General features: G+C 58.1%; 2 protein-coding genes across 2 annotated transcripts; one reads left to right on the top strand and one right to left on the bottom strand.

Moving 5' to 3' along the window:
• Nucleotides 1–440: 440 nt before the first annotated feature.
• LOC138369077 (piggyBac transposable element-derived protein 4-like) lies at nt 441–1,772 on the bottom strand. Its single transcript, XM_069332008.1, has 3 exons — nt 1,599–1,772; nt 1,299–1,498; nt 441–984 (listed from the first exon to the last, which is right to left on the bottom strand). The coding sequence occupies exons 1-3, from the start codon at nt 1,770–1,772 to the stop codon at nt 441–443; spliced, it is 918 nt and encodes a 305-aa protein (XP_069188109.1).
• Nucleotides 1,771–10,127, top strand: LOC138369076 (pneumococcal serine-rich repeat protein-like). The gene is made up of 6 exons (XM_069332007.1): nt 1,771–1,840; nt 3,437–4,205; nt 5,598–6,091; nt 6,366–6,915; nt 8,888–9,387; nt 9,652–10,127. The coding sequence occupies exons 1-6, from the start codon at nt 1,771–1,773 to the stop codon at nt 10,125–10,127; spliced, it is 2,859 nt and encodes a 952-aa protein (XP_069188108.1).
• Nucleotides 10,128–11,340: the final 1,213 nt, after the last annotated feature.

Genomic DNA, 11,340 nt, shown 5'->3' with positions numbered 1-11,340 from the left:
AACCGATAAATACCAATAAATACCCCTCCTTGATGACGTATGTGTAAAAGGAGACTCAAAATTGTACTTACTTTGGCCTCAATGGGGTCCGGAAAATGTGCTGTGATGTCACGATTCGGTGGTCACCCGTGGCGTAGACTCCCGGGGGGCAGTTGCATGCCATCTTCATCATGTGCGAGTTGCAACAAATTATTTTTGGTTCTTTTTTTGCGTGCATTTACAAATGCATTTGTTTTGTTTTTTCTTGACAATCCTATGTATAATGAATATGTGCACAATATTATGGCAGTAGAATATCCATACTGTCCTAGGACAGTTATGTGTACTGTATCACAAATGTGTTTACATATATTGCTCATATTTCCAATGTTTCAAGTTCAATCATGTATATTCACACACTATACAGTATCACACACTATATACAATCACCATCAACACACTCAGAACTCTGCGAGTGTGTGATATGCTGCGAAACAGCTGACAGGGCATAGTGGAACTTTGCACTCAATGCACCAGGTGGAGATGCATCTTCGCTTGCCTTCTCTACGTTGAGTGTTCTTGCATACAACACAGGCACGTTTTCCCTTGTCCCATGATGCTGTACTTGGCATATACTCGAGCATGTGCACACCAAAATTCTCATTACCTCTCAGTCTGTCTGGAACTGCATATGGCATTGTTGCTGGCACCCCGCTCGATGAGCCCTCCTTGCCATACCTTGCGAGCAGTTGTGACACTAGAGCAACACTGAACTTTTGTATTGGGGGTCTCTTGCCTGATTTGACTGATTTGTTGAAAGAGTTGAGCATGGCAACATCAATGAGATGGAAAAAGAATTTTTTCATCCACTTCACAGATTTACTCACACACTTGACGGCACGGAGCATAATGTTACATTTATCTACCAGACGCATGTTGATGTTACAGTCTATGACACGATCTGGTTTATATATTGGGAAGCATGTTTGAAAGTGCACTTTGCCACTGTCCAACATAGCACCGGTGTGAATTGTTGTTCTACATATTCACCTCGCGTCTGTCCCTCCACCTCACTGATAATACCTTGTCACACTTGCGCAGCTGGTAATTACCCACTGCAATACCTATGCCAAACACTGGCATAGGTATTTCCCTCCTGTGGGCCTTCACAGTGCCACAAACGCCGATGTTGTGGTCAAGGAGGTATCTGGTCAACAAGGGGCTGGTATAGTAGCTGTCGGTGAACAGTATATGCCCCTTGTTCAGCAATGGTGCTACATAGCCTTCCTGGCTTGGTGCCTTCTTTGATAATTACTTACTTGTTCAGCAACAGTTTCATGAGGGTTTTGATGACACTGCCGGAGAACCCACATGGATCTTGAGCTGGTATGTCAACGTCTGTACCTGAATACAGTATCATGTCCATGACAATACCAGTTTCACAGTCGCACAGCACGAACAACTTTAGTCCAAACCGGTGCTGCTTTGATGGGATGTACTGCTTGAACGCCAGTTGTCCCTAGAAGAGGACTAGCAATTCATCAATCACCAGATTTTGTCCAGGTACAAAATACTTACGAAACTTGCCTCTCATATCACTAAAATTTTATCTTCTGCACCTTACAAAGTCTGTCGTGTCTGTCTTCATTTTCATTGTTTTCAAAGTGCAGGCACCTAAGAAGCAACAGGAACCCATCACGTGACATGTACCTGTTGAACACGGGGGATGGAACAAGGCTGTCTTTGCTCCAATAATCATGGATGACGTGTTTCTCAGAATGTTTCATCGTCATGCTCAATGTGAGAAACACGGACATGTTGTCCTTTGTGGTGTCCTTCCATCGTGTCATGCGAGAGGCAGGTAAAATGCCTCTCTATGAGGATGTCTATATAAAATGTCTATGAGGATGTGAGCATATCTGTTAGTCTCTGCCACAAGATGATTCGTGAATTCATTATTAAAATATGCTGGGGAATAGTCGATTTCAACCATATCGTCACTTGTATAGGGGAATAATGGTGTCACACCAACATCGGTACCATCAAAAGTTGGTATTTGTGGCACAAATCTCTCACAATCCTCCCACCCAAGTACACCCAGGGGTTTGGGTTTCGCACCAACACCATGACCAACACCACCACGAGCACAAAAAACACGGCTTCGTCATCATGTGTTAAAGCTGCGAATAGGTATGGCAGGAGATGAGGCTGTTCTGCGTATCGTAGGCCTACTACGAACACCTGATGTTGAGGAAACACTGTCGTAATTGTCCTCTGGCAGCCTAAAACGCTGCCGCTTGTCTCGGCGTGTTGCTGGGGCAGCAAAACCCTGCCTAGTAACACCCTCGCTGCTCGTACTCGGGTCGTCAACACTACTTGTATCGGCGCCTATGTAGCTGAAGCCTGAGAATGATTCATCACAAGTACTATCACTGAATAAACTTACATCAGAGGACACATATGGTGGTGGTGACTCTAACGGTGTTGACCCAGGGCGGCAAGGCAGGCCGGGCGAGGTGCGTGTACGACATCATCCGCCTCAATCTCTCCCTCACTTGTATCAGACCTCTGTAAGGTCTTTCTCTGTATCGTAGTCTTAAGCCATCATCCATGTCACCATCATTGTACAAAATGTCGCAGTATTTCCTCCTCGGAGAGTTGTTTTGCATAACTGCGGCTGACCGTGGAGCGGGAGCTCATAGACGATGCTTCAGACATGATTGCTTCCTTGAAACTGAGGCTTTCCACAGCTCTGGGGCATGCTGGGATTTTTTTTTTCAAAATGGCGGACGATCACTGGGGCCCACAGGCATCCATTTTGTACCCATGTCACTGCTCACCCGTTTTGAATGGTATGCTATGCCTATAAGATAAATGAGGCACATAGCGCACCACCTGTCGAGCACCTGCAGGCGCGTTGCGCAGTTCAGTGGTTAAAGATTATATTAGTGAATAGGATAAAAAAATTAAAAAATTAACAATAAATTTGCACAAAGAACACTTTTCTTATATATTTACAGTCTCTGTGGCTTAGTGGAATGATGCTCGCCTGGCATTCCGCGAGCACTTTGTCCTGGGTTTGTATCCTGGACGGGGAGGATTTATTGTGTGCAAATCCTTAACTGTAGCCTCTGTTTAACCCAACAGTAAAATGTGTACTTGGTTGTTAAACCGATTCCTCGCAGGGGTCGTATTCCAGGGAACATAGGATTAAGGACTTGCCCGAAACGCTAAGCGTACTAGTGGCTGTACAAGAATGTAACAACTCTTGTATATATATAGTTATATAGTTAATAAAAGTGCACATCAAGACTGTGAGTAAAATAATTCATGGATGACAAGCAGCGGTTGCAGACAACAACAGCAGCCACCAGCTGCTGATAGCAGTAGCAGTAACAGTCACTAGCAGCTGTAGAGCATCACCAGCAGCTGCAACAATAGCAGTCACTGCCGGCAGCAGCAGCCACTGTCACAGCACCAGCCACAGCCAGCCACAGCCAGCCACAGCAGAAGCAGCAGCCACTGCCAGCCACACCAGCAGCAGCAGCCACTGCCAGCCACAGTAGAAGCAGCAGCCACTGCCAGCCACAGCAGCAGCAGCCACTGCCAGCCACAGCTGCAGCAACCACTGCCAGCCACTGCCAGCCACAGCTGCAGCAACCACTGCCAGCCACAGCAGCCAATGCCAGCCACAGCAGCAGCAGCCACTGCCAGCCACAGCAGCAGCAGCCACTGCCAGCCACAGCTGCAGCAACCACTGCCAGCCACAGCAGCAGCAGCCACTGCCAGCCACAGCAGCAGCAGCCACTGCCAGCCACAGCAGCAGCCACTGCCAGCCACAGCAGCCAATGCCAGCCACAGCAGCAGCAGCCACTGCCAGCTTCTGCAGCCACTGCCAGCCACAGCAGCAGCAGCCACTGCCAGCCACAGCTGCAGCAACCACTGCCAGCCACAGCAGCAGCAGCCACTGCCAGCCACAGCAGCAGCAGCCACTGCCAGCCACAGCAGCAGCCACTGCCAGCCACAGCAGCCAATGCCAGCCACAGCAGCAGCAGCCACTGCCAGCTTCTGCAGCCACTGCCAGCCACAGCAGCAGCAGCCACTGCCAGCCACAGCTGCAGCAACCACTGCCAGCCACAGCTGCAGCAACCACTGCCAGCCACAGCAGCAGCAGCCACTGCCAGCCACAGCAGCAGCAGCCACTGCCAGCCACAGCAGCAGCCACTGCCAGCCACAGCAGCCACTGCCAGCCACAGCAGCAGCCACTGCCAGCCACAGCAGCAGCAGCCACTGCCAGCCACAGCAGCAGCCACTGCCAGCCACAGCAGCCAATGCCAGCCACAGCAGCAGCAGCCACTGCCAGCTTCTGCAGCCACTGCCAGCCACAGCAGCAGCAGCCACTGCCAGCCACAGCTGCAGCAACCACTGCCAGCCACAGCAGCAGCAGCCACTGCCAGCCACAGCAGCAGCAGCCACTGCCAGCCACAGCAGCAGCCACTGCCAGCCACAGCAGCCACTGCCAGCCACAGCAGCAGCAGCCACTGCCAGCCACAGCAGCCAATGCCAGCCACAGCAGCAGCAGCGACTGCCAGCTTCTGCAGCCACTGCCAGCCACAGCAGCAGCAGCCACTGCCAGCCACAGCTGCAGCAACCACTGCCAGCCACAGCTGCAGCAACCACTGCCAGCCACAGCAGCAGCAGCCACTGCCAGCCACAGCAGCAGCAGCCACTGCCAGCCACAGCAGCAGCCACTGCCAGCCACAGCAGCCACTGCCAGCCACAGCAGCAGCCACTGCCAGCCACAGCAGCCATTGCCAGCCACAGCAGCAGCAGCCACTGCCAGCCACAGCAGCAGCAGCAGCAGCACCCACATTGCCAGCCACAGCAGCAGCAGCCACTGCCAGCTACAGAAGCAGCAGCCACTGCCAGCCACAACAGCAGCAGCAGCCACTGCCCGCCACAGCAGAAACAGGAACAACTAGCTACAGCAGCAGCAGCCACTGCCCGCCACAGCAGAAACAGCAACAACGAGCTATAGCAGCAGCCACTGCCAGCCACTGCCAGCCACAGCAGCAGCAGCCACTGCAAGTCACAGCAGCAGCAGCAGCCACTGCCAGCCACAGCAGCAGCCACTGCCAGCCACAGCACCAGCCACTGCCAGCCACAGCACCAGCCACTGCCAGCCACAGCACCAGCCACTGCCAGCCACAGCACCAGCCACAGCAGCAGCCACTGCCAGCCACAGCAGGTACTGCCAGCCACAGCAGCAGTCACTGCCAGTCACAGCAACATCAGCCACTGCCAGCCACAGCAGCAGCAGCCACTGCCAGCTGCAGCAGCAGCAGCACCCACATTGCCAGCCACAGCAGCAGCAACCACTGCCAGCCACAGCAGCAGCAGCAGCAGCAGCAGCCACAGCAGCAGCAGCCACTGCTAGCCACAGCAGCAGCAGCAGCAACCACTGCCAGCCCAGCACCCTCAGCAGCAGCAGAAGCCACAGCAGCAGCAGCCACAGCAGCAGCAGCCTCTGCCAGCCACAGCAGCAGCAGCCACTGTCAGCCACAGCAGCAGCAGCAGCCACTGCCAGCCGCAGAAGCAGCAGCCACTGCCAGCTGCAGCAGCCACTGCCAGCTGCAGCAGCCACTGCCAGCCACAGCAGCAGTCACTGCAAGTCACAGCAGCAGCCACTGCCAGCCACAGCAGCAGCAGCCACTGCCAGCCACAGCAGCCACTGCCAGCCACAGCAGCAGCAGCCACTGCCAGCTGCAGCAGCAGCAGTCACTGCCAGTCACAGCAGCAGCAGCAACCACTGCCAGCCCAGCAGCCACAGCAGCAGCCATTACCAGCCACAGCAGCCTCTGCCAGCCACAGCAGCAACCGCAGCAGCAGCAGAAGCCACTGCTAGCCACAGCCACAGCAGCAGCAGCAGCCACTGCCAGCCACAGCAGCAGCAGCAGCAGCCATTGCCAGCCACAGCAGCAGCAGCAGCCACTGCCAGCCACAGCAGCAGCAGCAGCCACTGCCAGCCCCAGTAGCAGCAGCCACTGTCAGCCACAGCAGCAGCAGCAGCAGACACTGCCAGCTGCAGCAGCAGTGGCTGGGACCAGCCACAGTGTGTGGGGGGGGGGGGCGGGCTGGCTGGCTGGCTGGGTGGACAGCACTCTAGACTCATGGACCTTAGGGACCTGGTTTCGATCCCAGCATCTGGCGTGAAACAATGGGCAGTTTCTTTCACCCTGATGCCCCTGTTACCTAGCAGTAAATAGGTACCTGGGAGTTAGACAGCTGTTACAGGCTGTAGTTAGTAACAGTTGATTGATTGACAGTTGAGAGGCGGGCCAAAAGAGCAGAGCTCAACCCCTGCAAGCACAACTAGGTGAATACAGCAGCCACTGCCAGCCACAGCAGCAGCAGCCTCTGCCAGCCACAGCAGCAGCAGCCACTGCCAGCCACAGTAGCAGCAGCCTCTGCCAGCCACAGCAGCAGCAGCCACTGCCAGCCACAGCAGCAGCAGCCTCTGCCAGCCACAGCAGCAGCAGCCTCTGCCAGCCACAGCAGCAGCAGCCTCTGCCAGCCACAGCAGCAGCAGCCCCTGCCAGCCGCAGCAGCAGCCACTGCAAGTCGCAGCAGCCGCTGCCAGCCACACCAGCCACTGCCAGCTGCTGCAGCCACTGCCAGCTGCTGCAGCCACTGCCAGCCGCAGCAGCCACTGCCAGCCACAGCAGCAGCAGCCACTGCCAGCCACAGCAGCAGCAGCCACTGCCAGCCACAGCAGCAGCAGCCACTGCCAGCCACAGCAGCAGCAGTAGCCACTGCCAACCCTAGCAGCAGCAGCCACTGTCAGCCACAGCAGCAGCAGCCACTGTCAGCCACAGCAGCAGCAGCCACTGTCAGCCACAGCAGCAGCAGCAGCCACTGCCAGCCACAGCAGCAGCAGTAGCCACTGCCAACCCTAGCAGAAGTAGCCACTGTCAGCCACAGCAGCAGCAGCCACTGCCAGCCACAGCAGCAGCAGTAGCCACTGCCAACCCTAGCAGAAGCAGCCACTGTCAGCCACAGCAGTAGGAGCCACAGCCAGCCACAGCAGCAGTAGCCACTGTCAGCCACAGCCGCAGCAGCCACAGCAGCAGCAGCCACTGCCAACCACAGCCTTTAGCAGCCACTGCCAGCTGCAGCAGCAGCCTCTGACAGCCGCAGAAGCCACTGCCAGCTACTGCCAGCCCCAGCAGCAGCCACTGCCAGCCACAACAGCAGCCACTGCCAGCCCCAGCAGCAGCAGCAGCCACTGCCAGCCACAGCAGCAGCAGCCACTGCCAGCCACAGCAGCAGCAGCAGCCACTGCCAACCTTAGCAGCAGCAGCCACTGTCAGCCACAGCAGCAGCAGCCACTGCCAGCCACACCAGCATAAGCCACTGTCAGCTGCAGCAGCAGCCACTGCCAGCTGCAGCAGCAGCCACTGCCAGCTGCAGCAGCAGCCACTGCCAGCTGCAGCAGCAGCAGGCACTGCCAGCCACAGCAGCAGTAGCCACTGTCAGCCACAGTAGCAGCAGCTACTGCCAGCCACAGCAGCAGCAGCCACTGCCAGCTACAGCAGCCACTGCCAGCTGCAGCAGGTACTGCCAGCTGCAGCAGGCACTGCCAGCTGCAACAGGCACTGCCAGCTGCAGCAGCCTCTGACAGCCACAGAAGCCACTGCCAGCCACAGCCAGCCACAGCAGCAGCCACTGCCAGCCACAGCAGCAGCAGCAGCCACTGCCAGCCCCAGTAGCAGCAGCCACTGTCAGCCACTGCCAGCCCCAGTAGCAGCAGCCACTGTCAGCCACAGCAGCAGCAGCAGACACTGCCAGCTGCAGCAGCAGTGGCTGAGACCAGCCACAGTGTGTGGGGGGGGGGGGCTAGCTGGCTGGGTGGACAGCGCTCTAGACTCATAGGCCTTAGGGACCAGGTTTCGATCCCAGCATCCGGCGTGAAACAATGGGCAGTTTCTTTCACCCTGATGCCCCTGTTACCTAGCAGTAAATAGGTACCTGGGTGTTAGACAGCTGTTACAGGCTGTAGTTAGTAACAGTTGATTGATTGACAGTTGAGAGGCGGGCCAAAAGAGCAGAGCTCAACCCCTGCAAGCACAACTAGGTGAATACAGCAGCCACTGCCAGCCACAGCAGCAGCAGCCTCTGCCAGCCACAGCAGCAGCAGCCACTGCCAGCCACAGTAGCAGCAGCCTCTGCCAGCCACAGCAGCAGCAGCCACTGCCAGCCACAGCAGCAGCAGCCTCTGCCAGCCACAGCAGCAGCAGCCTCTGCCAGCCACAGCAGCAGCAGCCTCTGCCAGCCACAGCAGCAGCAGCCTCTGCCAGCCACAGCAGCAGCAGCCCCTGCCAGCCGTAGCAGCAGCCACCACCAGCCACACCAGCCACTGCCAGCTGCTGCAGCCACTGCCAGCCGCAGCAGCCACTGCCAGCCACAGTAGCAGCAACCACTGCCAGCCACAGTAGCAGCAGCCACTGCCAGCCACAGCAGCAGCAGTAGCCACTGCCAACCCTAGCAGCAGCAGCCACTGTCAGCCACAGCAGCAGTAGCTACTGTCAGCCACAGCAACATCAGCCACTGCCAGCCACAGCACCAGCAGCCACTGCCAGCTGCAGCAGCAGCAGCACCCACATTGCCAGCCACAGCAGCAGCAACCACTGCCAGCCACAGCAGCAGCAGCAGCAGCAGCAGCAGCAGCCACAGCAGCAGCAGCCACTGCTAGCCACAGCAGCAGCAGCAGCAACCACTGCCAGCCCAGCACCCTCAGCAGCAGCAGAAGCCACAGCAGCAGCAGCCACAGCAGCAGCAGCCTCTGCCAGCCACAGCAGCAGCAGCCACTGTCAGCCACAGCAGCAGCAGCAGCCACTGCCAGCCGCAGAAGCAGCAGCCACTGCCAGCTGCAGCAGCCACTGCCAGCTGCAGCAGCCACTGCCAGCCACAGCAGCAGTCACTGCAAGTCACAGCAGCAGCCACTGCCAGCCACAGCAGCAGCAGCCACTGCCAGCCACAGCAGCAGCAGCCACTGCCAGCTGCAGCAGCAGCAGTCACTGCCAGTCACAGCAGCAGCAGCAACCACTGCCAGCCCAGCAGCCACAGCAGCAGCCATTACCAGCCACAGCAGCCTCTGCCAGCCACAGCAGCAACCGCAGCAGCAGCAGAAGCCACTGCTAGCCACAGCCACAGCAGCAGCAGCAGCCACTGCCAGCCACAGCAGCAGCAGCAGCAGCCATTGCCAGCCACAGCAGCAGCAGCAGCCACTGCCAGCCACAGCAGCAGCAGCAGCCACTGCCAGCCCCAGTAGCAGCAGCCACTGTCAGCCACAGCAGCAGCAGCAGCAGACACTGCCAGCTGCAGCAGCAGTGGCTGGGACCAGCCACAGTGTGTGGGGGGGGGGGGCGGGCTGGCTGGCTGGCTGGGTGGACAGCACTCTAGACTCATGGACCTTAGGGACCTGGTTTCGATCCCAGCATCTGGCGTGAAACAATGGGCAGTTTCTTTCACCCTGATGCCCCTGTTACCTAGCAGTAAATAGGTACCTGGGAGTTAGACAGCTGTTACAGGCTGTAGTTAGTAACAGTTGATTGATTGACAGTTGAGAGGCGGGCCAAAAGAGCAGAGCTCAACCCCTGCAAGCACAACTAGGTGAATACAGCAGCCACTGCCAGCCACAGCAGCAGCAGCCTCTGCCAGCCACAGCAGCAGCAGCCACTGCCAGCCACAGTAGCAGCAGCCTCTGCCAGCCACAGCAGCAGCAGCCACTGCCAGCCACAGCAGCAGCAGTAGCCACTGCCAACCCTAGCAGCAGCAGCCACTGTCAGCCACAGCAGCCACTGCCAGCTGCTGCAGCCACTGCCAGCTGCTGCAGCCACTGCCAGCCGCAGCAGCCACTGCCAGCCACAGCAGCAGCAGCCACTGCCAGCCACAGCAGCAGCAGCCACTGCCAGCCACAGCAGCAGCAGCCACTGCCAGCCACAGCAGCAGCAGTAGCCACTGCCAACCCTAGCAGCAGCAGCCACTGTCAGCCACAGCAGCAGCAGCCACTGTCAGCCACAGCAGCAGCAGCCACTGTCAGCCACAGCAGCAGCAGCAGCCACTGCCAGCCACAGCAGCAGCAGTAGCCACTGCCAACCCTAGCAGAAGTAGCCACTGTCAGCCACAGCAGCAGCAGCCACTGCCAGCCACAGCAGCAGCAGTAGCCACTGCCAACCCTAGCAGAAGCAGCCACTGTCAGCCACAGCAGTAGGAGCCACAGCCAGCCACAGCAGCAGTAGCCACTGTCAGCCACAGCCGCAGCAGCCACAGCAGCAGCAGCCACTGCCAACCACAGCCTTTAGCAGCCACTGCCAGCTGCAGCAGCAGCCTCTGACAGCCGCAGAAGCCACTGCCAGCTACTGCCAGCCCCAGCAGCAGCCACTGCCAGCCACAACAGCAGCCACTGCCAGCCCCAGCAGCAGCAGCAGCCACTGCCAGCCACAGCAGCAGCAGCCACTGCCAGCCACAGCAGCAGCAGCAGCCACTGCCAACCTTAGCAGCAGCAGCCACTGTCAGCCACAGCAGCAGCAGCCACTGCCAGCCACACCAGCATAAGCCACTGTCAGCTGCAGCAGCAGCCACTGCCAGCTGCAGCAGCAGCCACTGCCAGCTGCAGCAGCAGCCACTGCCAGCTGCAGCAGCAGCAGGCACTGCCAGCCACAGCAGCAGTAGCCACTGTCAGCCACAGTAGCAGCAGCTACTGCCAGCCACAGCAGCAGCAGCCACTGCCAGCTACAGCAGCCACTGCCAGCTGCAGCAGGTACTGCCAGCTGCAGCAGGCACTGCCAGCTGCAACAGGCACTGCCAGCTGCAGCAGCCTCTGACAGCCACAGAAGCCACTGCCAGCCACAGCCAGCCACAGCAGCAGCCACTGCCAGCCACAGCAGCAGCAGCAGCCACTGCCAGCCCCAGTAGCAGCAGCCACTGTCAGCCACTGCCAGCCCCAGTAGCAGCAGCCACTGTCAGCCACAGCAGCAGCAGCAGACACTGCCAGCTGCAGCAGCAGTGGCTGAGACCAGCCACAGTGTGTGGGGGGGGGGCTAGCTGGCTGGGTGGACAGCGCTCTAGACTCATAGGCCTTAGGGACCAGGTTTCGATCCCAGCATCCGGCGTGAAACAATGGGCAGTTTCTTTCACCCTGATGCCCCTGTTACCTAGCAGTAAATAGGTACCTGGGTGTTAGACAGCTGTTACAGGCTGTAGTTAGTAACAGTTGATTGATTGACAGTTGAGAGGCGGGCCAAAAGAGCAGAGCTCAACCCCTGCAAGCACAACTAGGTGAATACAGCAGCCACTGCC

Source organism: Procambarus clarkii, chromosome 27 (assembly GCF_040958095.1).
Source record: "Procambarus clarkii isolate CNS0578487 chromosome 27, FALCON_Pclarkii_2.0, whole genome shotgun sequence".
Lineage (NCBI taxonomy): Eukaryota > Metazoa > Arthropoda > Malacostraca > Decapoda > Cambaridae > Procambarus > Procambarus clarkii.
Note: the sequence above shows the minus strand (reverse complement) of the source record. Positions and strands in the feature narration are given on the sequence as shown.

What these genes read in the sequence shown, in the direction of transcription:
- LOC138369076 (XM_069332007.1), top strand. Translation starts at nt 1,771, where the DNA reads ATGCTCAATGTGAGAAACACGGACATGTTGTCCTTTGTGGTGTCCTTC. An exon ending in AGTGGCTGGGACCAGCCACA is followed by an intron (nt 6,092 to 6,365) that starts GTGTGTGGGGGG and finishes AGGTGAATACAG; the next exon opens with CAGCCACTGCCAGCCACAGC. An exon ending in AGTGGCTGGGACCAGCCACA is followed by an intron (nt 9,388 to 9,651) that starts GTGTGTGGGGGG and finishes AAGCACAACTAG; the next exon opens with GTGAATACAGCAGCCACTGC.
- LOC138369077 (XM_069332008.1), bottom strand. Translation starts at nt 1,772, where the DNA reads ATGACGATGAAACATTCTGAGAAACACGTCATCCATGATTATTGGAGC. An exon ending in GACACGACAGACTTTGTAAG is followed by an intron (nt 1,499 to 1,598) that starts GTGCAGAAGATA and finishes GTCCTCTTCTAG; the next exon opens with GGACAACTGGCGTTCAAGCA. An exon ending in ATGAAACTGTTGCTGAACAA is followed by an intron (nt 985 to 1,298) that starts GTAAGTAATTAT and finishes TATGTTGGACAG; the next exon opens with TGGCAAAGTGCACTTTCAAA.